This window comes from Abrus precatorius, unplaced genomic scaffold (assembly GCF_003935025.1).
Source record: "Abrus precatorius isolate BTA unplaced genomic scaffold, Abrus_2018 Scaffold8, whole genome shotgun sequence".
In the NCBI taxonomy this organism is placed as follows: Eukaryota; Viridiplantae; Streptophyta; class Magnoliopsida; order Fabales; family Fabaceae; genus Abrus; species Abrus precatorius.
Window position 1 is genome coordinate 25,818,046 of NW_020874428.1, and position 24,649 is coordinate 25,842,694.

At 32.8% G+C, this 24,649-nt stretch overlaps 3 protein-coding genes across 6 annotated transcripts; all 3 read left to right on the forward strand.

Annotated features, from left to right (window-relative positions):
- The first annotated feature begins 182 nt into the window (after positions 1-182).
- LOC113847807 (auxin response factor 6-like) lies at positions 183-8,113 on the forward strand. Of its 2 annotated transcripts, none has more exons than XM_027477094.1 (14): positions 183-337; positions 960-1,072; positions 1,912-2,010; positions 2,116-2,172; positions 2,247-2,405; positions 2,517-2,601; positions 3,319-3,409; positions 3,680-3,844; positions 3,917-4,039; positions 5,109-5,184; positions 5,322-5,469; positions 5,597-6,723; positions 7,083-7,279; positions 7,668-8,113. In XM_027477094.1, the coding sequence occupies exons 1-14, from the start codon at positions 292-294 to the stop codon at positions 7,867-7,869; spliced, it is 2,688 nt and encodes an 895-aa protein (XP_027332895.1). In that variant the 5' UTR covers positions 183-291; the 3' UTR covers positions 7,870-8,113. The 2 variants fall into 2 exon arrangements, with proteins under 2 accessions (XP_027332895.1, XP_027332896.1); XM_027477095.1 differs by having other exon boundaries at positions 2,116-2,136.
- A 1,116-nt stretch (positions 8,114-9,229) lies between these two features.
- Positions 9,230-13,554, forward strand: LOC113847808 (pentatricopeptide repeat-containing protein At5g64320, mitochondrial). 2 transcript variants are annotated; one of them, XR_003501791.1, is made up of 2 exons: positions 9,230-12,385; positions 12,547-13,554. XR_003501791.1 is itself a non-coding variant. In XM_027477097.1 (2 exons), exons 1-2 carry the CDS (start codon positions 9,860-9,862, stop codon positions 12,195-12,197), a joined length of 2,187 nt encoding a protein of 728 aa, XP_027332898.1. In that variant the 5' UTR covers positions 9,230-9,859; the 3' UTR covers positions 12,198-12,789. The 2 variants fall into 2 exon arrangements, 1 of the variants encoding a protein (XP_027332898.1); XM_027477097.1 differs by having other exon boundaries at positions 9,230-11,985; positions 12,137-12,789.
- A 4,178-nt stretch (positions 13,555-17,732) lies between these two features.
- Positions 17,733-24,480, forward strand: LOC113846527. 2 transcript variants are annotated; one of them, XM_027474914.1, is made up of 9 exons: positions 17,733-17,881; positions 17,968-18,073; positions 18,247-18,770; positions 18,837-19,376; positions 19,937-21,339; positions 21,519-21,649; positions 21,788-22,611; positions 22,945-23,057; positions 23,710-24,480. In XM_027474914.1, the coding sequence occupies exons 1-9, from the start codon at positions 17,816-17,818 to the stop codon at positions 24,020-24,022; spliced, it is 4,020 nt and encodes a 1,339-aa protein (XP_027330715.1). In that variant the 5' UTR covers positions 17,733-17,815; the 3' UTR covers positions 24,023-24,480. The 2 variants fall into 2 exon arrangements, with proteins under 2 accessions (XP_027330715.1, XP_027330714.1); XM_027474913.1 differs by having other exon boundaries at positions 18,247-19,376.
- The last annotated feature ends 169 nt before the right edge of the window (positions 24,481-24,649 follow it).

Here is a 24,649-nt window from a genome sequence, read left to right on the forward strand (position 1 = left end):
AAGCTAGGGTTTTGCGTTCAGCTTCAGAATTAGGGTTGGATTTCAGTGTGTTATGAGAACTAGAAGGTTCGGGTGTTGCATTGGAAGCGGTTTTGGATGATGCTGTGTAGCTAGAGTGTTGTTTTTGGCTTCAATTTTGGGTGGGTGGGTGGGGGCGGTGGGGGAGGGTGGGTTATGAAGTAGCAGCATGATTTCTGATTCAGGGAACATGGAAAACGTGCATGGATAGTGTTTTTGTTCAACTTGGGGTTGAGAATTTAGTGGTTTGGAACTTCGTTTATAGCTCAAAGCATGAAGCTTTCTTCTTCTGGATTTAATCAACCGGCTGAAGAAGAAGGTAGCTTCTTTCTTTTGTGCTGATTGCTATGTATGCTGCAAACCCACTTTTTGTTTTTTTAGTTTATTTTTTTTGTCTTGTCTTTACCTCTGTTTGTTGGTGTACTTGTTCTATTTGTGCTGGTGCTTCTTTTTGTCGTTGCATGGGTTTGTAGGATGCTTGTGCTAGTAGTACTTGTAGGTGCTTGTTTGGCATTATATGGCGTGAACTGAGGTTTAACAAGTTGCTGTAGTATGTTTTTTATTTGCTTTTAATATATGTCAAGGTCAACTTTGTGGCATCTAGCCCATTTGATTGGTGTCTGATTTGTTTCAACTTCATATATAATACGTCGGTGTTAAGTCTGCAGGTGTGTACAGTTTATGATTTCAAGTTTGAGGCGACCAGGTTGAATTACTATTTATGTATAATTATTCTGCTTGCCTGTTTGTGTAGCTGGAGTTTGGATCATGGTGTGTTATTTTGACTGATAAAATATGCTATGCGTTTAATACATTTATTACGGATATGCCACTTGTAGACTGCACCACGGTATCCCTTTCACTTATATTTTAGAATTATGTGAGGTATGATGTGAAATGATTTACGTCATGTATATTCATGCTAGCATGTGATTGTGTAGGGGAGAAAAAATGTTTGAATTCTGAACTTTGGCATGCATGTGCTGGCCCTCTGGTTTCTCTGCCTCCTGTTGGAAGTCGTGTAGTCTACTTTCCCCAAGGTCACAGTGAGCAGGTCAGTAAAGCTACTTGTATCTATAAGCTGGATTTGTTACACTATACGTGAATATTTTGCTTTTCATGGATATTTGATGAAGCTGCTCTGCCAAAAGGTGCATAAGATCATATAGATAATTAGAACCTCATTTAGTATATCCATATGGACTTGGTGAGCTGGTCGGTTGTACTATGTTGATCTGTCTGCCCAAGTCATTGGAGTAGACTTATGCTTTTGCTTGTTCAAGATCATAGTTTTAAGATAAGATAGATTGGTATTTGACGGGGATTCAATCAGTACTTTGAAACAGTGAGAGTATGAAGAGCTGTAAGCTGTAAGTCGAATGCCAGCAGTTCATGGATTAATGTTTAAGTTGGGCCTGGAGGGAGCGAGGCTGGGTTAATTAAGTGAAGTGAAAACCAACATGCTATACTTTTGATTTTATGCTGTCTGTTGTTATTGCTACCAATCTAGCTCATTGGTTCAGTCCCCAGTATCAAATATGATATTGCTTTATGCTTGAAATGAGCTGCATTTTGTTAATTTTTTGTAGAAATTGACTTCAAGGTTTCAGTTGATCAGTCTAATGATCAAGGTATAAGTCTCTTCTATAATTGTGTATATAGCACTATGCTAAAAACAAGTGACTATGAGTTGTCTAATAAGACAGGTAGGACTCTTTGGCCCATCAACTTTATGATAATTTTCAGTTTTATTTCTGTTTGGGGGTCAAGCCAAATAGTTTTCTGTTCTAATCTATTGTTGCGTTCAAATTTTCCGAATAACTGATTGCTGTTCAGATATTTCATTTATATATGTTTCCCCAGTTAGTTGACATGCACACGTGGATTTTACAGGTTGCTGCTTCAACCAACAGAGAAGTAGATGCACATATTCCTAATTACCCAAACTTGCCGCCACAACTTATCTGTCAGCTTCACAATGTGACGATGCATGTAAGAATCAAATTAATAATTCAGAAATTGAGATTAAATCTACTTCAGATAACATTTTTATGGCTTGCACTCTGAATCTGAACCTTTTAAGCATGCAACTTGCAGGCAGATGCTGAAACAGATGAAGTCTATGCTCAAATGACTCTGCAGCCTCTAAGTCCAGTACTTGCTTTTCTCTTATTTGCTACCTTTTTCTGATTTCTTTTTATCATATCTTGACATGATTCATTTTGTAGCAAGAGCAAAAGGAGGTATATCTGCTGCCTGCAGAATTGGGTGCTCCCAGCAAACAACCAACCAACTACTTCTGTAAAACATTAACTGCAAGTGATACAAGCACTCATGGAGGATTTTCTGTTCCTCGAAGAGCAGCTGAAAAAGTCTTCCCTCCCCTTGTAAGTCATATTGAGTTAGTGATTTTGTCTGCTTTCTGCTATAGTTGATTCACTGCAATTAGTTTGTCAGCTCTTGACATGATTGATATGTTTCTATAATTTGTTTCTCAGGATTACACCCAGCAGCCTCCTGCTCAAGAACTAATTGCTAGAGACCTCCATGATAATGAGTGGAAATTCAGACACATATTTCGAGGTTAGTTTTTCAAAATTTATTTGCAGTCCCCTGTGTGTGCATATTTATGTCCACTTTATGCTGTTGTACTTAATTACTGCTAAACCAATGCATCTCTAATGTATTTGTGTATTCCGTAAACTCAAATATTCAACCTTCCTTTTTATTGTGTGAAACATTGCAATTAGATTAGCATTTGGAGCAGGACATAGGTTTCTAGGTATTAATTTAATTGCATATGACATGTGACTCTATCGCGGTATTACTTCTGTTGTATTGCATACTCATTTCATACTTATTAGGTTAGGTCCATAGGTTGACTGCTTTGCTTACCTTGCTTGGTAAGTTTGTTTCTTGTGTTAAGCTTTGCTTTACTACATTTAAAATAACATTACTGCTCTAATTTTAAATTTTAGTCAACCTTGGTCAGTCCAATTTTTTTGTTTTGCGTGGTTGGTATGAAAAGCTGTTTTAAGGATCATTATAATGCTTCAGTGTATAGTCTATAATTATATTCGTCTTATCTTTTGTGGCTCTTCCTCTCCTTCTAAACTGAAGAGCCTTTAGCATGTCATGTTTGACAAATTGCCGATAGTGAAACTAAGGAGTGGTTAGCAAATTATAGTTATACTATGGAATGATTAGCAAGTAACTGTCGTTATATTTGATGTCATGAAAATTGCTTAAATTGTTGCTTAAATGTTTTCACTTCTAACTAGTCTATATTTTCAATTGCAGGTCAGCCCAAAAGGCATCTTCTTACTACTGGGTGGAGTGTCTTTGTCAGTGCTAAGAGGCTTGTTGCTGGTGATTCAGTCCTTTTCATCTGGTATATATGTATATAATTCTAATATTTCTGTTGACTTGACCTATTGGAGAATGGAGATTCAACACCTTTTCTTTCCCTTCATTATCTAGTCTGTTGCATCTGTGTACACAGTTTTAGTTGTTGATGTATTTTAAACCAGGAGGAAATTTATTAGAGGGTTTAGACTGGGAGTCACGTTATATCTGTAAAAGTTCTTCATTCTTTTAAAATAATGTGTCTGGCAGCGTTTTGACCTGATAAATATAGACGTCTTCCTGTCCTTTTCATCAGGAATGAAAAAAATCAATTACTCTTGGGCATACGGCGAGCAAATCGTCCACAGACTATCATGCCGTCATCAGTTCTGTCAAGTGATAGCATGCACATTGGTCTTCTTGCTGCTGCAGCTCATGCAGCTGCTACAAACAGCCGCTTTACTATATTCTATAATCCTAGGTTTGTACATTAATGCTAATGATCATAATTAGTACTCTACAAATAATGCTGAACTTGGTTTTTATTTTTTAGGGCAAGCCCATCTGAATTTGTCATTCCTTTGGCCAAGTACGTCAAAGCTGTGTATCATACGCGAGTTTCTGTTGGCATGCGATTTAGGATGCTCTTTGAGACAGAAGAATCAAGTGTCCGTCGGTAGGTATTTCTTGTTTTAAATCTTCCCATCTCTTATTACTGTTTTGGTCCCTGGTTAATGAAGAAACTCTAGGAGGATAAAAATTCTTCACCCATAAGGCGTTTACTTTTTCATGTTTTTATAATGACTCGAGAGACTGTTGATTTGGTTAAATTACTTTTTAGTTCCCTATTTTTTGGGAAAATTTAGATAGTCCATGTAATTTGCAATTGTTATGGTTCATTTTTTTAAAATTGGGTTTTTATGACCCTCTAAATTTCCAAAGGTAGGGTGGATTCAGGGAATTATTTTTGAAACTGTAGGAACGCAACCCTATTGCAAATTCAAACTATAGGGATATCTAAATTCTCTCAAAATGTATAAGAAAGTGACCTGCATAGTAATCTAACTTTACTTTCCAAATTTTATTTATGTTTATTTTTTGATGTGGTTTATTGAGGAAGGTGTGGGGTGATGACCACATAATACTTTGGGTTGACTGTGTAGTGTTCTTGTTATGTCAATAAAGAAAGGAATAGTGCTACTCACAGAACACTGAGGTGCAGTACCAATCACTGTTGCCGGCAACTGCATGTGATTCCACCCTGAGTTTTACAGGAAAAGAGTGTTAGTTGGACCCCTTAATTTTGAGAGAACCATGTGTAGTTGTGAGTTCAATAGTTGTGTCATAGCAATTGTGTTGTGATGTTTGATTCAACAGTTGTCCTCTTTCTCTTTACCTGTCCTCTTTCTTTGGTTTCTAACCATGGTTGTGGTATTAATAGATATTTTTGCATGCCATTTAATGCCATTCTTTGCTGTGCACTTTTGTTTGGCAATTGCAAATGTTCATGTTGATGCATTACTTATGTGCTTTCAAAAGATTAAAATCCAAAGTTTTTGCAAATGATTAGCCATGGAAATATATGCTTGTTTCCTTCCAATTTTTCAAAAGATAAAAGCTTTGAATGGTTAGCACAGCAATATTTGCTTATATCCTTCAGAAAGCTAGGCTTTTCCAAGTTTTTTTTTTTTTCAATCTTTTAAATTTTAATGCATCTCTGCTCACTGTAATATGTTCTTGTCCAGATACATGGGTACCATAACAGGTATTAGTGATTTAGATCCGGTTCGCTGGCCAAATTCACACTGGCGATCTGTGAAGGTTTGTTGAGACTGTTTGGTTCATCCAGCTATTATATGCAATTACAACGATAGAATTTAACCCAATCGTAGAAGTATCTGATATTGTGTTGGAGATGATGTAGAATTTGGTGTTTTAACTTTTGTGTACTGGTGTAGGTTGGCTGGGATGAGTCCACTGCAGGGGAGAGGCAGCCAAGAGTTTCCTTGTGGGAGATTGAACCTTTGACAACATTCCCAATGTATCCATCTCCATTCCCCTTGAGGTTGAGGCGCCCTTGGCCTTCTGGCCTGCCTTCTTTATATGGTATGTGGTGGTTTTGTATGTGTCATGGCATTCTCTGTGACAGTATGTTTTGTTTTTATTTTTGTGCTGAGAGGTACATGACATCTTCACCTTAAATTATTTCTTCCTTTCATTTTGTGTAAGACAGGTCTCAAGGATGGTGACATGAACATTGGTTCTCCATTCATGTGGCTTCAAAGTGGGCTTGGGGATCAGGGAATGCAATCTTTGAGCTTCCAGGGGCTTGGTGTTACACCATGGATGCAACCTAGACTTGATGCTTCTATACCAGGCCTTCAACCAGATTTATACCAAGCAATGGCCTCTGCTGCATTTCAGGAGATGAGAACAATGGATCCTGCAAAATCTTCCCAATCTCTGTTGCAGTTTCAGCAGACTTCCAATGTTCCCAGTGCTCATACTTCTGAGGTACAGAGGCAAGTATTACCACAGTCTCAGCCTCAAAACACCCTTCTACACAGTTTTCCAGAAAACCAGGTGCCTGCTCAGTCACAACTTCTGCAACAGCAGTTGCATCGTTACCACCCATATAATGATCAGCGACAACAGCAGCAGCAACTTAAAAACTTACCTGTTCAGCAGCAGTTACCAAATGTCATTTCTCCTTTATCTAATTTTGCGTCAGGTACCCAGTCTCAGTCTCCACCCATGCAAGCCCTAGGTTCACATTGCCAGCAGCAGAGCTTTCCTGAGCCTATCCGGAATCATATTTCTGGTTCTGATGTTTCACCTATCCAGAGTCTACTGAGTTCATTCTCCCAGGATGGAAGCTCCCAGTTACATAATTTGAATGGATCCAATTCTGTGATATCTTCTGCAGCCATACTACCCAAGCAAATAGCTGTTGAACCTCAGCTTGCATCTGCTGCTGCTCATGGCATACTGCCTCAGGTGGAAAATTTGGGGGCATCACAATCAAATGTGTCTGAACTTACTGCTTTGCCTCCATTTCCAGGAAGAGAACATTCTGCATACCATGGTGCTGCTGATCCTCAGAGCAATCTTTTATTTGGGATTAACATTGATCCTTCTTCTCTTATGCTGCAAAATGGCATGTCAAACCTGAGAAATATAGGCAACGTGAATGATTCATTGTCATTGCCATTTCCTGCTTCAAATTGTGGTGGTGCTACGGGCACTGATTTTCCTTTAAGTTCAAACATGACCACTTCAAGTTGTGTGGATGAATCAGGGTTCTTGCAGTCTTCTGAAAATGTAGACCAAGCAAATACACCAACTGGAACCTTTGTTAAGGTAATAACTAATGTCTTTATTGTTTATAAGTGGTATGGGTTTATTTATATATTTTATGTGTAGCCCTTTTTAATATCATTTACCAAAATAAAGCATCACTTTATCAGTTTAAGGTACAAATTAAATATAATTATATAATATATTTATGTTCAATGTTGAATTGGTTCTATTTTACAGGGATATTCGGACCCTATTTATATAACCATTAAATAGTGGTTTTCATGAAAAATTTTCAGTTTCACTTTTGTGTCCTCTTCTTTTGTAGGACTACTATATTCTCCAATCAGCATGTGGATGTTATCTACTGTCTAGGACTACTATAATTTTTTTGGTTGATGAATGTGGTGTAATTTTGACAGGTTCACAAGTCAGGGTCCTTTGGAAGGTCACTGGACATTTCTAAGTTCAGCAGCTATGATGAGCTGCGCAGTGAGCTTGCTCGCATGTTTGGCCTTGAAGGTCAACTAGAGGACCCTAAGACTCAGAGATCAGGCTGGCAGCTTGTATTTGTTGACCGGGAGAATGATGTTCTTCTTCTTGGTGATGATCCTTGGCAGTAAGTTTCCATATACTGGTTTCTATTTATGTTCAAGTTATAGTTGTTTCATTGATTAATGGCTTAAGTTTTCATTAATATCTTATATGATTTACGGCATTCTTCCTTGGTGCTTATATCATTGGGTGCTATAGGAATAGTCAGTGAAGTTTTTTCTATATTTGATATTTCAACGTGGTGACATTTTACAGACCTTTATTTTATGGATCTCAATAATTATTTCTGCTATTTTTTTTGTTTCTTCTATTAAGTTTTTGCTCATTAATGTTGAGTATATCATTGAAGATGCTGACTAAAAAAAAAGAATATATTAACAAGAAACTGTTCTGCTTAGACTTAGCTGATTACTGATTCTCTGCAGAAACATTTACACTTGATATTTTTGCAGGGAGTTTGTGAACAATGTGTGGCACATCAAGATACTGTCTCCACTTGAAGTGCAACAAATGGGCAAAGGTCTTAGTCCTTCAACTTCTGCCCCAGGTCACAAACTTCCTACTGCAGGCAACTCTTGTGATAATTATGTGAATCAACAAGAGTTGAGAAGTCCGAGAAGTGGCATGGCATCAATGGGGTCTTTTCACTACTAGGACATTCTCCATGTAAGGAATCCTAGTTGGATAAATATGGTGGCTAAATCTAAGGTTACATGTTTCATATGTATGTATTGGCCCAGCATTCTTATGCACATTAAAGGATGAGATGTAGTGATTTTGCAAGATCAACAGCAAATGACTGTAAATTATAATAGGTAACCTTGTTTCTGTAATGGTTAGTTGCTTATAGCTGTTATTAATTTTTATACCTCTTTTTTAGTTCTTGCAATTGAAATTTGATAGCTTCTTGCTCCATTTGCTTATATTCGCTTCAACGTCCTTCCCATCAGAATTAACAAAGGCGATGCTGGCCTACTGACAAATTTTCGTGAAGATTCAAAAAGATTAAAAAACGCAATTTTCTAAATATTATCCATAAAGAACACGCCAAGTGGTTATTTGTAATTCTCTTTTCATGTTTTCTTTCACAAGAACTTTTTAATAATTATCAAATGTAATTAGGTAAATTTACTCTCTTTCAAAGATGTTTCAATTTAATGTACCTTTTTTTTTTTTAGTTCAAAAATTATATTTTTTGGATCATCTCCAAGGTATTAGGATCGTTTTTATAGTTAACTTATCTAAGACATGATTGCTCTTCTAAGATATCAGCGAGTGTCCGTCAAAATGGGAATTTCTTTCTCAAGATTGGATCAAAATCAATGTTGCGATGGTGTGATCAGAGACAAGACAGGAGCTTGGTTGATTGGATTTATCAGAAATTTGGGATCTATAGATGTCCACTTGGCTGGATCTGGGGGATTTAAACTGCTTAGTTAGCTTGGAACAAAATGCTTTAGAAAGGTGTGGCTCGAGACTGATTCTTAGTTGCACTTGATACAGCGGAAGCAAAGTCCCTACCATCCTTGTGCTACCATTCTTTCAGCTATTGAGGAATATTGCAGCAAATATTGGTCTTTAAAGATCTCACGTTTATAAGGAAGTAATGTTGCTGACTGGTTTGGCTTCTCATGCTCATTCTTATGAGTTAGGCATAGGACTCATTCTGCATAGACGCATTGCTTTGTAGTTTTATTTGTTTCTTGGGACTTAACCTCTCCACTTTACTAAAAATTCAAATTCTTCCATTAAAAATTTAATATGCATTGCATGTTTCTTTATTTTATTAAACGAGTCTTTGATGGATATATTTTCTTTCTCTATGTTTTTTAAGCATCATTATCAGTTTATTTTAAACCTTTTATTATCAATTTTAAGACTTCAAAAATAAATACAGTTTTTAAGTAAAATTTAAAAGTTGATAAAATGTTAAAATCAGTTATCGGTTGTTTAAATTCAACTACAGGTGATATTGGAAGAGTTTTTTTTTTTTTTTTAATTTTGTTTACATTAAAATAAACTAAAGTATAATATATTTTACCTGGTAGAAGAGATAACAGTAATTTAAAAATTGACAAATAGTAACTAATATCCTTAAAAAAGTTATAATTTAAAGAATAAAAAAATATTAAAAAAGGGTTATTAATGTATTTATTCTTGTAATTTCTAAAGCACCTTAACATAATTTTTAACGATTTTTTTTTTCAGAAAGACCCTTCAAAATTTATAGAGAGGATAGCGTGTCATTTAAAGGAAAGTATGATATATTCAACATAACGTGTCATAGTTTTTTGAAATATGTAATTCAAGCATAAATTAATAAATAATTCAATATGTTTTATTACCGGTTATATCTGCTGAAATGATAAATGAGTTTAGTAGTTTACCCCACATTTTAATAAACATTTGAATAGTTTTTATTTTAAAGAAATAATTAAAAATTTTCAGTTTTTAAAAATATTTTTGATATGTAATTTAAGGGGAAAAAAAAACTTGAGAAGTCTCTGCCTTTGTATAGCATTACACAAACGCAGGAGCAGAGGAAAAAATAGCACTGCGGCATCTCTACACTCTGGGGATTATCGCGACCCACGTGGTGGTTGCTTCATTGGGGTTAGTTTCTTCACTTAAATCTCTCACCTTGATGTTGAACACATTCAAATCATTAATCCATGTGAGTAGAACCATGTTAGTTTGCCTCAAAATCCCTTATTTTCCACTATGCACAAGTGCACTTGGCAACAAAATGAATGATAATGAACCTGAGAGTGACACAGAGACAGAGTGGGAAAAATTGCTCAAACCCTTTGATCTAAAACAGCTTCAAAGGTCACTCACCCCAATTAGCCCCTCTCAGCTTTGTAAATTGTTGGAACTCCCTCTTGACATTCCCACTTCAATGGAGCTGTTTGAAAGGGTTGGTTCCCAAAAGGGGTATTGTCACTCCTTTCATGTATACTACGCTTTAATTCATAAGCTTGGGGCTGTTGAGGACTTCAAAACTATAGACAAATTGTTGAAGCAAATGAAAGAAGAAGGAATCGTGTTCAACGAATCACTCTTTCTTTTGATTATGAAGTATTATGGCAAGGCTGGTTTGCCTGGCCAAGCAACTAGGCTTTTGTTGGATATGTGGAGTGTTTATTCTTATAACCCCACATTTAAATCTTATAATGTTGTGTTGGAGATTCTGGTTGATGGAAATTGTCCCCGAGTAGCGCCTAATGTTTTCTATGACATGTTGAGTAGAGGTGTTTCTCCAACAGTGCATACGTTTGGGGTGGTCATGAAAGCCTTGTGTATGGTTAATGACGTGGATTCGGCTTGCTCACTTTTGAGGGACATGACGAAGCATGGGTGTGTTCCAAATTCAGTCATTTACCAAACCTTGATTCATGCTCTTTCTGAAAACAACAGAGTGAATGAAGCAATGCAGCTTTTGGAGGACATGTTTTTGATGTGTTGTGAGCCTGATGTTCAGACCATCAATGATGTTATCCATGGTCTCTGCAGGGCTAGTCGGATTCATGAAGCGGCAAAGTTGCTTGATCGAATGCTACTTCGAGGTTTCAGCACTGATGCTTTAACTTATGGATATTTAATGCATGGTTTGTGCACAGCAGGGCAAGTTGATCAAGCAAGGGCCTTGTTGAACAAAATTCCCAACCCGAATACTGTGCTCTATAATACACTAATTAATGGTTATGTTGCTAGTGGACGGTTTGAAGAAGCCAAAGATCTTCTCTACAATAACATGGTAATTGCAGGTTATGAACCTGATGCTTACACATTTAACATACTGATTGATGGATTTTGCCGAAAAGGACATTTGGTCACTGCCCTTGAATTCTTATACGAGATAGTAGGAAAAGGCTTTGAGCCCAATGTGATCACGTACACCATATTGATTAATGGTTTCTGCAAGCAAGGCCGATTACAGGAAGCTGTTGAAGTTGTGAATGGCATGTTAGCCAAGGGTCTCAGTCTGAATACGGTGGGGTACAATTGCTTGATCAGCGGTCTGTGCAAATATGGGAAGATTGAAGAAGCTTTACAAATGTTTGGTGAAATGTCAGGCAAAGGATGTAAACCTGACGTTTATACATTTAATTCTTTAATATATGGATTATGCAAGAATGATAAGATGGAAGAGGCCTTGAGTTTATATCACAACATGTTCTTGGAGGGTGTTATTGCCAACACTGTAACATACAACACATTGATTCATGCTTTTCTTAGGATAGATTCAGTTCAACAAACATTTAAGCTTGTTGATGAAATGCTATTTAGAGGGTGTCCTCTGGATAATATTACATACACTGGCCTTATTAAAGCGCTCTGTAAAACTGGGGCAGTTGAAAAAGGGTTGGGGTTATTCGAAGAAATGCTTGGGAAAGGGATTTTTCCTAGTGTTAACTCTTGCAATATTCTGATCAATGCCTTCTGTAGAATTGGAAAAATAAATGATGCCTTAAAATTTCTTCGGGATATGATTCATCGTGGTTTGACACCAGATATAGTCACTTATAATTGCCTAATTAACGGTCTTTGCAAGATTGGTCATGTTCAGGAGGCTTTGAACCTTTTTAATAGGTTACAAGGTGAAGGAATTCGTCCTGATGCTATTACATTTAATACACTAATCAGTAGGCTCTGTTATGAGGGTTTGTTTAATGATGCATGTCTGCTTTTATATAAAGGTGTGGATAATGAGTTCATACCTAATGACATCACTTGGTCAATATTGATGAATTATCTTCTAAAAGAAAAGGTCAAGAGGAGTAAGGCTTTCTTCTAGTTAATGGTGGAAAGTGGAGCTTCTTCTCTTTGAAGCCAACATATTCTATCCAGCTCACTTTATGTTTTGATTGAATGGTCTCATTCGATTTGTCTGTTGGCATTCTGATTATAAAATATTGGCTATCAATTTTGATCGATTTGCTATTCTCATGGGAAATTTGGACTCTGGCTTTTTTCCATAAATTGGTTCTAGATTTGCAAATTGTGACTGCTGGTTGGATTTTGGAGTTTGCACAAGTTCAGAATGAGGAAAGACTGATTTTAAGTCATCACCAATCTGATCAAAGTTTTCTGTAGCTGAAGCATTCACTTCTCATGTACGTAGTAGTTGAGAGAAAGATAGCTGGCTGGTTTCACTGCTGATTAAGAGGTCCAGTTGTTTCCTTGCTAGATATTGAACATTGGACATTTTTTAATCTATCGCCTCCACTTGCTAATCCTTTACCCATTTTGATTGCTCTCTGTTTCATTTTGTGCATGACATCTTTACCAATTGATCAAGTTAGTTGTTTCTCTGGTTGTGTGCTCCAGGTGTCAAAGGTAGAGAAACAAGTTGTCCAATTACATGACTCTTTGGAGAGACTTGTGGATCAATGTATGCCATCAGTGAACTTCCATGAACTTGAGGTTACAGACATGGATGCAACCAAATATTTTATGCTTGTATCACTGCTACTGCTCTACTGGAAATGATGACAGTGGATCCTTCTAAATCTTTTTCACACATCTGTTGCATTTCCAGCCATGTTCAATTCTCCCTGGTGCTTGCACTCTCGCAATCCAGTACAGCACTTTTTAGTCCCAATTTACCCTTGTATTCAATTTTCCAGGAATCCAGGTGCCTAATCAGTATAAAATTTTACACCAGCAGTTTCCAGCTTCCAGCATTACCACCCTAATTGGTGGCAATAGCAATTTCAGTATCCACATCAGTTTAGCAATTTCCTGTTCAGAACCAGATTCCAAATGTCATGTGTTCTGTCTAATTCATCTGCTGACAGCCATGGTGTTCTATCCCATTTATATGCAGGCAATAGCATGACACTGTTAGCACTTAGGTAAATTTATCCTCATTATGTACAGATACATATACAGTGGTTATTTTTTCTGTTTTTTTTTTTCCTTTACCAAATTGAAATTTAGATCTGCATCAATACAATAATGACCCTGTGATGTAAATCCTTCCAAAAAATCACCCATCCCACACCTAAATTTCAAAGATCCACTTCAATTACCGGTGTATATGTAAAACACTAGCGACTTGGATTCAAGCTGAAAATTGACTTTTCAATGGAGGGGTGAGGGTTTTTTTTATCTGTGCACTAAGTTATCCCTTAACCAACAATCAAATGGTGGGGATTTGGCTTGCATATGCAATTGAGATGCTAGATTTTCTCTTCACTCTTCACCATGTGTTTCCTCTGATCATATAATAGATCAAGTAATTAGATTGGTAAAGAATGTGGACATAATAATGTAGCTTAATTTGTTGATTGTAAATTTGTAATTCAATTTGTACCATTTTTTTTGGAGTGTTTTAGCAATTATCCTAAGACTGCAGAATTTGGCTACAAATTGTGTTTCTATCTCAGTATTGTGTTGGTTACTGAATCAACCAACCTTTAAAATGAATGGCTATACATAAAAATCTCGATAATATACCTCCTTGCATCAAATTAATTTTAGACACCCAAAATGATGATTCAGCTATTTGAGTGATGAATTATTTATTACTCGAGGATGGCCAAGCTTGTGAGCTAATGAAGAGAATGATGTTATGCCATTTCATAAGCATTATGGTTGTACAATATTGATATTGGTTTCTGTATATTAAGCATGTTCTTGAAAGAGAAATGAAGATCAACACATAATGAATGCCATGAAAATAGGCCCTACTATCAAATGGTAAATCTGCAACCTAAATCTCAATGTCTTCGACAAAAAAAATTGTCAAAGAAAATGTGTGTATTTTGAAATAATAAATCCTATCTTACTCCACTCAACTAACCTTTTAAATTATTAAAAAATTAATATGATGATATGTATATTTTAAAAAGATCAATTTAATTTATTTATGAGTAAAATATATGTATGCGATTATATATATTTTTGAAGATTAAATAGGTATTTACTTAAAAACTATTCTTAATAAACTAATTTTAAGTATTTATAAGAAAAATTCATAAACCAATTTCATAATAAAATTGTTTTAAAAAGTAATTTTTTACTTTATTTAAAAACTATTAAAAATGATAATTATTTCTTAAATAAGTTAAATCAGATTTTGTTTAGAGAGAGCTGAATTATATATGTATTTACTAAGTGTGTGGACTCAAATTCATAGTAGCATTCATCAGAAAACAATAAAAATAGAGATAATTTATAGAATCTTTCATTCTTTTGATTTTATTTATAATTTAGCCATTCTAAATATTTTAAATCTTAGTTGAATACAATTTTTCTTTTCTTATTAAAAATTATTCTCAATAAATTTTAAAAAAATGAAAATAGCATGCCCGATTATTAATTTGTTTTAAAAAAATTGCAAATTAGGTTATCGAAAAAATTTATCTATATTTATATGTAAAATTGAATGAACCTACTTATTACTTTATATATTAAAATTCGAAACTTATAAAGTCATTCTTATTAACTGAACTTACTTATTACTATAAAGTCATTTTTATATACGTAACTTTATCTACTTATTATTCTATGAATTAAAATTTGAAATGTATAACTTACAAATTAAAATTATATTTGATTGTATTAAAATTTAGAACCTATAAAATCACTCTTATTAATTGTATTTACTTATTATTTTATATATTAAAATTCAAAACATATAATTTAAGAATTGAAATTATATTTTCTTTATACTTATTATCTTTGAATTCTATTTAAAAAATATTTATTAAAACTAATAATTATATTATGTTACAAACAATAACATAAATATTTATATTATAAATTATGTTTAAGAAGAATTAATGATTATATTATGCTTCATACTTATTATGAAATATATTTAAGAATAATTTATTATAATTGATGGATATATTATATCAAAATATTAGAATAAAAAATATCTATACATTTTTTAGTTATCTTTTAATTAAAAATAAAATTGTATCTTTACTTTAAATTATGTTTAAATTTAAATGGTATTAATTTACATTATTTAATTAATTAATTTAATATAATTTAAATTATAATATGTACTTCAAATATTAAAATATATTTTGAATTAAAAAATAAATTTATAAAATTATTAATTTATATTGTATATTATTAAATTAAATTCTTAATAAAAAGATAAGTTTATATATTTAAATTATTATATTAATTAGTTTAATATAATCTATAATTCAATATATACTTCAAACCCTAAACTCTAAACCCTAAACACTAAATTAAAAAAAATTATACTTATTAAGATTATTACTTTATATTATATATTATTAAATTAAAATTTTAAATTATTTTATTAATTATTTTAAAGTACATAAGAAAATATAAATTATATTAAACAAATCTATAAAATGATTTAAATTAATATTATTTAAATTTAAATATAACTTAAAGTAAAGATATAATATTATTTTTAATTAAAAGGTAACTCAAAAAATTTATAAATATTTATTTTCTTATTAATTATTTTTATTATACAAAATATTATAATATATTTTAACAAATTTTAATTTAATGTAACTTTAATTTTATTTTATATATAGTATTTTTATTTATAAAGTTGTCTTTTCATTAAAAATTTAATTTAACATTATATAATATAAATTAATAATATTGTAAGTGTAATTTTTATAATTTATAATAAATTTTAGAGTCTAAAAGTACATATCAAACTTTAGATTATTCTAAACTAATTAATAAAATAATTTAAATTTATAAATTTATTTTTAAATTAAAAAATTAATTTAATAATATATAATATAAATTAATATGGTATTTAATTAAATAATTTAAATTAATATCATTCAATTTTAAATTTAACTTAAAATAAATATATAATTAATTTTAATTAAAATGTAACTCAAGAAATTAATAAATATTTTTTTACTATTTAATTATTTTCATTCATTAGGTACAATTTTACTTGACAATAAAATTTTAAAAAAACTAATCATTGTTTAAATAATGTATTAGAGAAATAAACAAAAAAATATATCTAAAAATAAAAATAAAATCTCAAATTCACCATATTTATGTCAAAATAGTTATAATATATATATATATATATATATATATATATATTTTAAATAACGATATAATATTTTAATGTGTTTATTATAAAATTATATTTATATATCTTTAAAATAATTAAAGACCTAATAATATTATACTTTTTTGTTACTTATTTTTAATTCAATCTAGATGTTTCTTTATATATAGTATTTTAAATTTATTTTTTAAATTTTATTTAAATTTAAATTTGTTTTTTAATAATTTTTTTAAATATTATTTTATTATTAAATTATTTTATAGATATATTTATTTTTATTGATTCTTAATTAAAATAATAAATGATAAACCAATCATATTTATTATTTTTAAAAAAATAGATAATAAAAATTTATGAATTTATTATTTTAATTTTATGACTTAAATAACATAATTTTATTATACTTATTTATTAAATAAAATTAATTTATTTATAATATCAATCAATATTAATTCTGTAGAGTTATAAAAATATATAAAATAATTTAATTAGTTTTAAAAAAACTAAATTCTTTATTTTTTTTTATAAAAAAGTAAATTTTTAATTCAGAATATATATTATATTGTTATGAATTTTTATTTATAATAATTTTGTATAATAATTTTATTTATATATAAAAAATTATTATATTTTTATTTTTAAATATTAACATAAAATTTTATATATATTGATATTAAAAGTAAATTTTTAAAATTTTATACATTAGTTGAATAAATATAATTTTATTTTTGTATATATTATTCTGATAAGTTATTTTTAAAAAATATGATATCATACTTTAATAATTATATTGTAAAATTTTATTAATAATTTTAAATTATAATTATAAATAAATAATTTATTATATAAATTTAATTCAATGAGTATAAATAAGTACATAAATAAAAAATTATAACTTATATTGAAAATTTATTTAAAATTTTATAATGATGAATCATTTATAATATCATAAAACAATATAAATTTTGTTTTTATATTTTAAAAATAAAATATTTTATTCTATTTGTTTATGCTAGAAAATATTAAACTATATATATTTTAATAATTTTATAGAATAACTTATTTTAATAAATAATTTTTACTATATTTTTTATATTTAAATTATATATTTTATATTTTAAAATAAATTAATTTAATAAAAACAAATAAATCCGTGCGCAATGCACGTACATATTTATTGGTTATTATTATAATTTCCTTAAAAAATACACTCAACGTAAATTACAGAATCTTAAACTTGAATTGTAATTCAATCAAGTTACTAAATTTTAATATGATGTATCTGTCCATAAAAAAAAATAAAATTGAAAAGTTGTTTTAAATATACCATATTAAACATTTTTAATTTTTTTAAAAATCAACATTAAATAATTTTTACACTTTGAATCTAATTAATATTTTTAACCACATTGATCTGAATGTAGTTTGGGATTTGAACATTGAAGTGGTGATGCATGCTACCACTATTGCTATGGGGTTTAGGGTTTACAGCACCGCCACCATCGCCGACTCTTCCCTCTCTTATCGGTGAAACCGTTACTCATTCATTGCATTGCAGACATGGCATTGCCGGCGAATAGAGATCACACTCCCAAATCTGATTCCACAAACCCGTGCTGCGAGCAGGTTTCTCTTCTTTCTCTTTTCGCTTTCGTCCATTTTCATTTCACCTTTGTTTTCAACACTTCTCTTCTCTTTCTCATTTTGCGCAGTGGAAGAAGAAATACTTGAAGGCGCAAGAATTGCGGAATGCTCTGCGCCAAGCCGTTAATGTTCTTGAACTTAAAATTAACGAAATTCAGGCACAGAAAAACAAAGGTAACTCTCTTTTCTCTTCATATATTAGTGTTCTTTTATGATTTGTTGTATAATCATGAACATTTGGTTCAGTTCACAGCATGCACATGGTTGAGCGAATATAGTTTAACGTTACTTAAGATTGATCCATTTTTTTACCTTTGCTGTAATGTAATGTTGTGTTTTCTATGCAGCATCTGTGGTCAAAGCTGAAACACAGGAAAAATTGGAAGAGGTCAATTCTAGAGTACCTTTAGAGAATGAAAACTGTAGCTTCAAGTCTCAGATTGCTAACCATTCGACTCAGAAGGAGCATGGCAGCAATGATCGGGATGGAGATGAGAATGAGAAGTTACGCGGTTTACTAGCTGATGGGGAAAAGGAAATTGGTAGAATGAAGGAGCTTCTAGACGTGGAGAAGAGAAGGGCTGATTCTGAGAGTAAGAAAGCTGCAGAAGCTTACAAGTTGCTAGAAAAAGAGAAGAATAAGACTGCAGATAAGGGGGAGACTGCCAGAATTGAGGGGGAGAAGGCGGAGGAGTATAGGATTCAGGTTGCACGATTGGAGAAACAAGTTAATGAAACAAAAACAAAGTTGGCATCGGAGATGTCTAAGTTTAAAGAGGCAACCAAAAAGTTTGAGACTGAAAAGCGCAAGATATTAGCAGAAAAAAGAAATGCTGAGTTAGGGATGGCAAAAGCTAATGAAAATTTTGAGGTTGAAAAACGCAAGATATTAGCAGATAAAAGAAATGCTGAGTTGAGGATGGCAAAATCTAATGAGGTTGAAAAATGCAAGATATTAGCAGAAAAAAGAAATGCTGAATTAGCAATGGCTAAAGCTATTGAAAATTTAGAGGTTGAAAAACGCAAGGCCGATGAGGAAAAAAGGCGTGCAGATGCAGAGATGGTTAAACTGGAGCAGCAGAAGGCACTTGCAGAAGATAACTGGAACAAGTTCATGAAAGAGAAACATCTTGCCAATCAGATGTCTCAGCAAGTAGAAGAGGATAAGCGAATGATTGAGGATTTGAAACAGAAAATCGATGAACTCTCATCTTTGAAAAAACCAATTGAAATGACTGCTGATGTCAATGTGAAAGCTGGAGGTTCAAAAGTGAAGCTTTTGAAAAACAAACTAAAGCTTGAAAAGCTACGAGCAAAACATGCCAGGCAAAAATATAAGTTAGAAGCAAGTCGTTTCAGCGTTTTACAGCATGAATTAGGTCGTCTAAAGGTTGATTTCATTCAACTTGTACATCGCCTTGATATACTGGATGCATCCTTTTCACCTGTTGCTGGAAGTATACATGACCAAACAAAGGTTGGTTTCACTGATAAATTGTTTGCAATTATATATAATGTATGAGTATTTGTTACCATTTTGTACGTCCCCTTTCTGTTGAAATCATGCGCACTCTTGAAGCCAATTATCTCATTCTGGCTTACTCTCATATGCAGGCTAAAGTATGGATCACTTATGTTATGGACATTTGGTTATGAACTTGTTGGTTGATTATCCCTTGAATGATTAGAATTATTGTGTTTATATTCATATTAGCAATAACACTAACAGGTTATTTAACCTTGGGTAATGGGAACATACAGGATCTTTGGAAAGCAATAAATGATTTTTTGCTGGTTAAGAAAATAATTGTTTAGTGGCTATAGATGCTTTTTTTTTTTCGGGTGGGTTAACGTTTGTTGATTCACTGAATCTGGATATTTTAGTCAATTCAGTTTTAGGTCAGAGTTCATACAGTCAAAGGATCTCTTTTTTCAAATTTCTTTTGTTAGTTCCTTTTTTTTTTTTTTTTTTTTGGTATCTTATTCTTATGTACGTATGACTTAATTTTTTCCTTTGTTGGGGTGATTGCTTTGCAGTCTCAGAATATACTAGACATGCAGAACTCAAATGTCACAAGGCAAGTCTGCCATCTAAATTTGTCTCAGATGCATGGCCAATTTGAAAATGAGTTTTTGGATCCATGCTGCACAACTACAGATACACGTGATCCATTGAGGAAAAACATGCAGCATACTCCGCTCCTTGGTCTATCTAGTGGAAATTACTCTCAATCCATCACAGGTATTGATTCTAAATTGGGGCCTCTTGTTAGAGGATCCAACAGAACAAAGTTACAGAGTTCTGCAGTGAATTCCAGTACAGAATCTTTTTCTGATAGACAGTTGATGGGCTCACAGGAAACAACTACTTTTCCAGTTTCTGCATCAGCACCATTGACGCAGGAGATCTTTAATGCTAGGCAAAGCATCTGCAATCCATATGATAGATCTGTTACCGTGCACCATTTGAAGAGGAAAAGAATCCATGATGCCGTTGAATATATTGCAAATTTGTCATCTGAGAAACTCTCTGATTTGCATGGTTTGTTGTACAGAAAGTTTGGCAAATGCTTAGAGGGAGAAAGAGATGTGCTTCCTAATCTGAACAATTTACATGTAAAGGATAACAGGGCCCACAAGAAGAGAAAGAAATCTCATAGGGAAAAAGTGGACATGATACCTTGGGTTAACAGGGATGAGAAAAGGGGCATAGATGAGGCCAACAATGAGGTCTACAATGATGCAAATGCTTACAGACGCACTTCCTGCCCTGCCTCATATACTTTAGAAACCACTCAAGCATGTGGGGAGAGGACATGTGATGCTGCAAATAATCTTGATTCCATAATTAGTTTTGACACAGTGAATGGTGGAAGTTATATGAAGTTATTAGAATTGGAGAATGCTACCAATGAGGAATGCTATAGAAGAGTGATGGATTGTCCCTTGTCTCCATCTCTTCCTGAAATTGAATTTCATGAAACTTGTGCTGCAGATAATTTGATTAATCCCTTTCTAGAGGAATCACTTCAAGAAGACATGTTGAGTTCAAGAACGGACCTGTTTCCTTCACCTTTCTTTGATGTACTTAGAGTTGAAATCAATTCTAATGAACAAAAGTTTGATGTTTCTGGAGTTCCTTATAGTTTGCAGAATAGGTCTACACAGGCTAAAAAAGCTGAGGTTGCAAATTTGCCACATATGCACACTCCAGAAGATTCAAGGACTGCTTCTTTGATGGAGGATGGAGTTGGATCTTTACACAATCAACTTCCTGAATTTTGTGTTGTCTTTTCAAATATCAAGGACAATAGTACCATATCTAGGATACTTGTTGCTACAAAAAGTTGTATAGCTAGGTGCAATTTGGCTACTCAAACAGGCTGGGCAGTTAGTAACATTCTAACTGCACTTAAAGTGGAAGATAAACTCTCACAGAAGTAAGTGTCTCATGCTGTTTGTGATGTATAAGGTCCATGTTGAGTGCCATTTGTAGGTTTTGTTTTAGTATTCTGCTTTTCATGATACGTAGAAATCATTTTATGATAGTATTATATTGTGGGCAAATGGTGGTGATAATATTAACTTTTATTATTTTGTTTGTTCTAATTTCTTTCAGGGAGAATGTTTCAGTATTGTTAACACTGCTGCTGTTCAACTTTACTGTGACTACAACAAAGACATTTGGGAAACTATGGGATGGGAGTTTTTTTGACTGCTTGAAATCTTATTCTGAACATATTTGCACAGGTTTGCTATTATGTTCCATAATCAATTTGAATTTATGAACATTAAAGTATTTTTTTAATTATATAGTTTAACATCATGGTAAGTGCACTTTATAGAACTTGGATTTAATTTGACAAAATTTCACATCTCTTTCCCCAGTTTTGTCCCGTCCAGAGACAAGAAATCTTTTTGTAGAGAATTATCCTTTGCATGAGTTTCTTGGCCTCATTGAAGATTTTCTTATTGAAGGAAAAGTTATAGTAAAGAATAGATTAGATGCTGAGACTTGGTCAGATTGTGATTTGAGAGCCAATGATTTTCGGGATTGTGTTAATGAAGTATCTTCTGATGTAGCTTCAAATGAACAATTGTTAGCTGGAAGTGTTATATTAGCATCGGTATGCGCTGCAACTGATCATGTTGGGTTTGTTTGTGAGGCTTCATATGAGATTCTTAGATTGTGCAAATGGGATTCTTTAATGGTGCTGACTATTCTTCATATTTTTGCTTATCTGGGTGGAGAAAAGTTTTTTGACTTGGATAATTTTGGTTTAGTGATGACTGTTTTGAAGTCTCTGGTTATGTCTCTTGAGCATGGGAGCCTATCCGATGGTACTGCTTGTCTTCCTTCAATAAACCAGCTACATACTGAATTTTGTATGAATGTCAAATGCCCATTCTTGGAAGGTGCTGAATCTGTTGATGTAGTTGCATGTTTGCTCTTGGAAGAGATAAAAAACTGTTGGCCTCAAGGGATTAAACGAGTTGATTTGTCTGATTCTAGATTCATGTCGGACACTTATAATGCTGGACATTGCTTTAATCAGGAAGCGGCTCAATGTGCCGTTAAAAAGAACTGTGATGTGCCTTGTTATTTGAAAAAGTGTGTGATTTCTGCTTCTCCACCAGATGCCCTTAATAATGTTGCCTTTTGTCACCTTAGTGATGTCCTGTCATTGGTGGAACTGGTAGCAAACAGAATGGTATTGTTCTCATCATTTCAAGTTAATATTGACTCTTGTTTTATAAATTCTTTTGTCAATCTCTAATTTTAAAAGTAACCCGCCCTCCTAAAAAAAATGATTTTAACTTGTTTAAGAATTCTACATTATGAAATTGGACATGGTTGTAGTTCTACTTGACAGTCGTGTTACTTGTAGTATTCACCGTCATTTGCTGAAATAAATTATTTCTTTCCAAGGCCATAGTTTTTATGTGGTTGAGTTATACTGTTCTCATACTTGTGGGATAACTTATCACTTCATTTACTTGATATCATAATATTCAAACCTGATTGCATTTTTTTCCTATTACAGAACTGGCACTGGACAGATGTCAAACTTGTTCCTCAGCTTCTGAATATACTCGACTCATGTGTAGAGGAAAACTTTGCTATTGCTATAATTGTTCTTCTTGGTCAACTTGGGAGGTAATTTGATCACTATTGCTTTGATGTTTGATAATATCATGATCAATCAACATGCATGATGTGATAAATACATTTGTTTGTATGATTAGAGGATATTTGAAATTAGAGGTATGCTTATCATTATCTGATAAATTGAGAGGAGCTTAAACAAAGAGGCCCTGAGTCAAGTCATGTTGATATGTTGTCTGTAACTTGACCACTTGTAAAAAATCCAATAATCATGACTCCTACTGCCTCATAATATCTATGATGAGTTTTGAGAGTCAATATCTATGATGTCGAGCTTATTTTGTTGTCCTGTGAAGTTCTATTGCTAATTTGGTATTATTTTGTTTCCTTTAGAAACCTGACCAACCTTTTTTCTTTGTGGGGCATATGCAGTCCAGTTCTATTAGTTGAGCTTTGTTTAGATATTAGTCAACCTATTCTTTGTTTGGTGGCACTTATCCTCAGAAGCATGCGATGATAGATGCATGTTTTTATCTTCTACAACTATTTCTCGTTGGTCACATATCTTTGAAGTTTGAACTGAACAAGCCATGGGCACATGTCCACATTTGAATATTATTTAATCTCATCTGATTTAATAAAGAAGGATGCTTTCGCATTTTTGTTTGTGTTCTAACAATAAGATAATTTCTTTGAATTTCAGGATTGGAATTGATGTTGGTGGATATGAAGACCAAGGAGTTGGAAACTTGAGATGTAGTTTGTTTTCTTATTTATGCTGCACAACTTCCATGAATGCAGGCCTTTCACTTCAAATTGCCACTGCCACTGCTCTTTTTGGCCTTCTTCCTGTTGATCTTAACGCCCTTCTTCATACTAACATCAATTTTCCAGCATTTTCCAAATCTGTTTCTGACAATGCTGAGACTTTGAGGAAGTGGTTCTCTGGTCTGGATAAAGATCAGCAGAAATTGCTGTCTGATATTTTAAAACGCACTGGTGTATATAACAAGTAAAAATTTTGTCAGTACTTTCACATGAATTAAAATACGATTCCCTTGACAATGCTCTTGGAGAAGTTTTGTAGATTGACCAATTTTTAGAAATTAGATGCGGTTGATTCAATCAGGTTGAGAGGCTTCACTTTGGCTTGGATGCTGGTGAAGTTTGTATATAATTTTTTTTTGGCTGTAAACGTGTAAATTTGTTGTTATTTTATTTATTGTTAAAACATGTTAGAGAAATTAAATGCGTTAGCCCAAAAGGAATTGTCTACGTATACATCTGTCTATCTGAGCATAGTTTCTACTGAGACTCGTGAGCCTACTAACTCAAGAGAGAGTTACTGGATCAGCAAGAAAACGGAGAGGATACAACATGGAAGAAGAAAACCATGAGCAAAGAGAGGAGAACTGTAGAAAGAATTCGGCCTGAGGTTGGAGCATGAAGTGGGATATTTTCTTTTTTATTTTACCTTCACACTTTATGTATTTAGACGCTGTTACTATTTTCAAATCAAGTGACATACATTACTGATACTATTTGTTATTTCCTCTTTCTTTAGGTAATTAACCCTGTCATTCGACCAAGATATAACAAGAAAAATACTAACTAAAGAAACGTGTGTTAGAGCTGTGCCTTTC

Bases quoted from the DNA above. Each gene is read 5' to 3' on its own strand.
- LOC113847808 (XM_027477097.1), top strand. From the start codon at position 9,860: ATGTTGAACACATTCAAATCATTAATCCATGTGAGTAGAACCATGTTA. The intron at 11,986-12,136 runs GGTCAAGAGGAG...TAAAATATTGGC, and splicing joins AATTATCTTCTAAAAGAAAA to TATCAATTTTGATCGATTTG.
- LOC113846527 (XM_027474913.1), top strand. From the start codon at position 17,816: ATGGCATTGCCGGCGAATAGAGATCACACTCCCAAATCTGATTCCACA. The intron at 21,650-21,787 runs GTTTGCTATTAT...CTCTTTCCCCAG, and splicing joins TTCTGAACATATTTGCACAG to TTTTGTCCCGTCCAGAGACA. The intron at 23,058-23,709 runs GTAATTTGATCA...TTTGAATTTCAG, and splicing joins CTTCTTGGTCAACTTGGGAG to GATTGGAATTGATGTTGGTG.
- LOC113847807 (XM_027477094.1), top strand. From the start codon at position 292: ATGAAGCTTTCTTCTTCTGGATTTAATCAACCGGCTGAAGAAGAAG. The intron at 4,040-5,108 runs GTAGGTATTTCT...GTTCTTGTCCAG, and splicing joins GAAGAATCAAGTGTCCGTCG to ATACATGGGTACCATAACAG. The intron at 6,724-7,082 runs GTAATAACTAAT...TAATTTTGACAG, and splicing joins CAACTGGAACCTTTGTTAAG to GTTCACAAGTCAGGGTCCTT.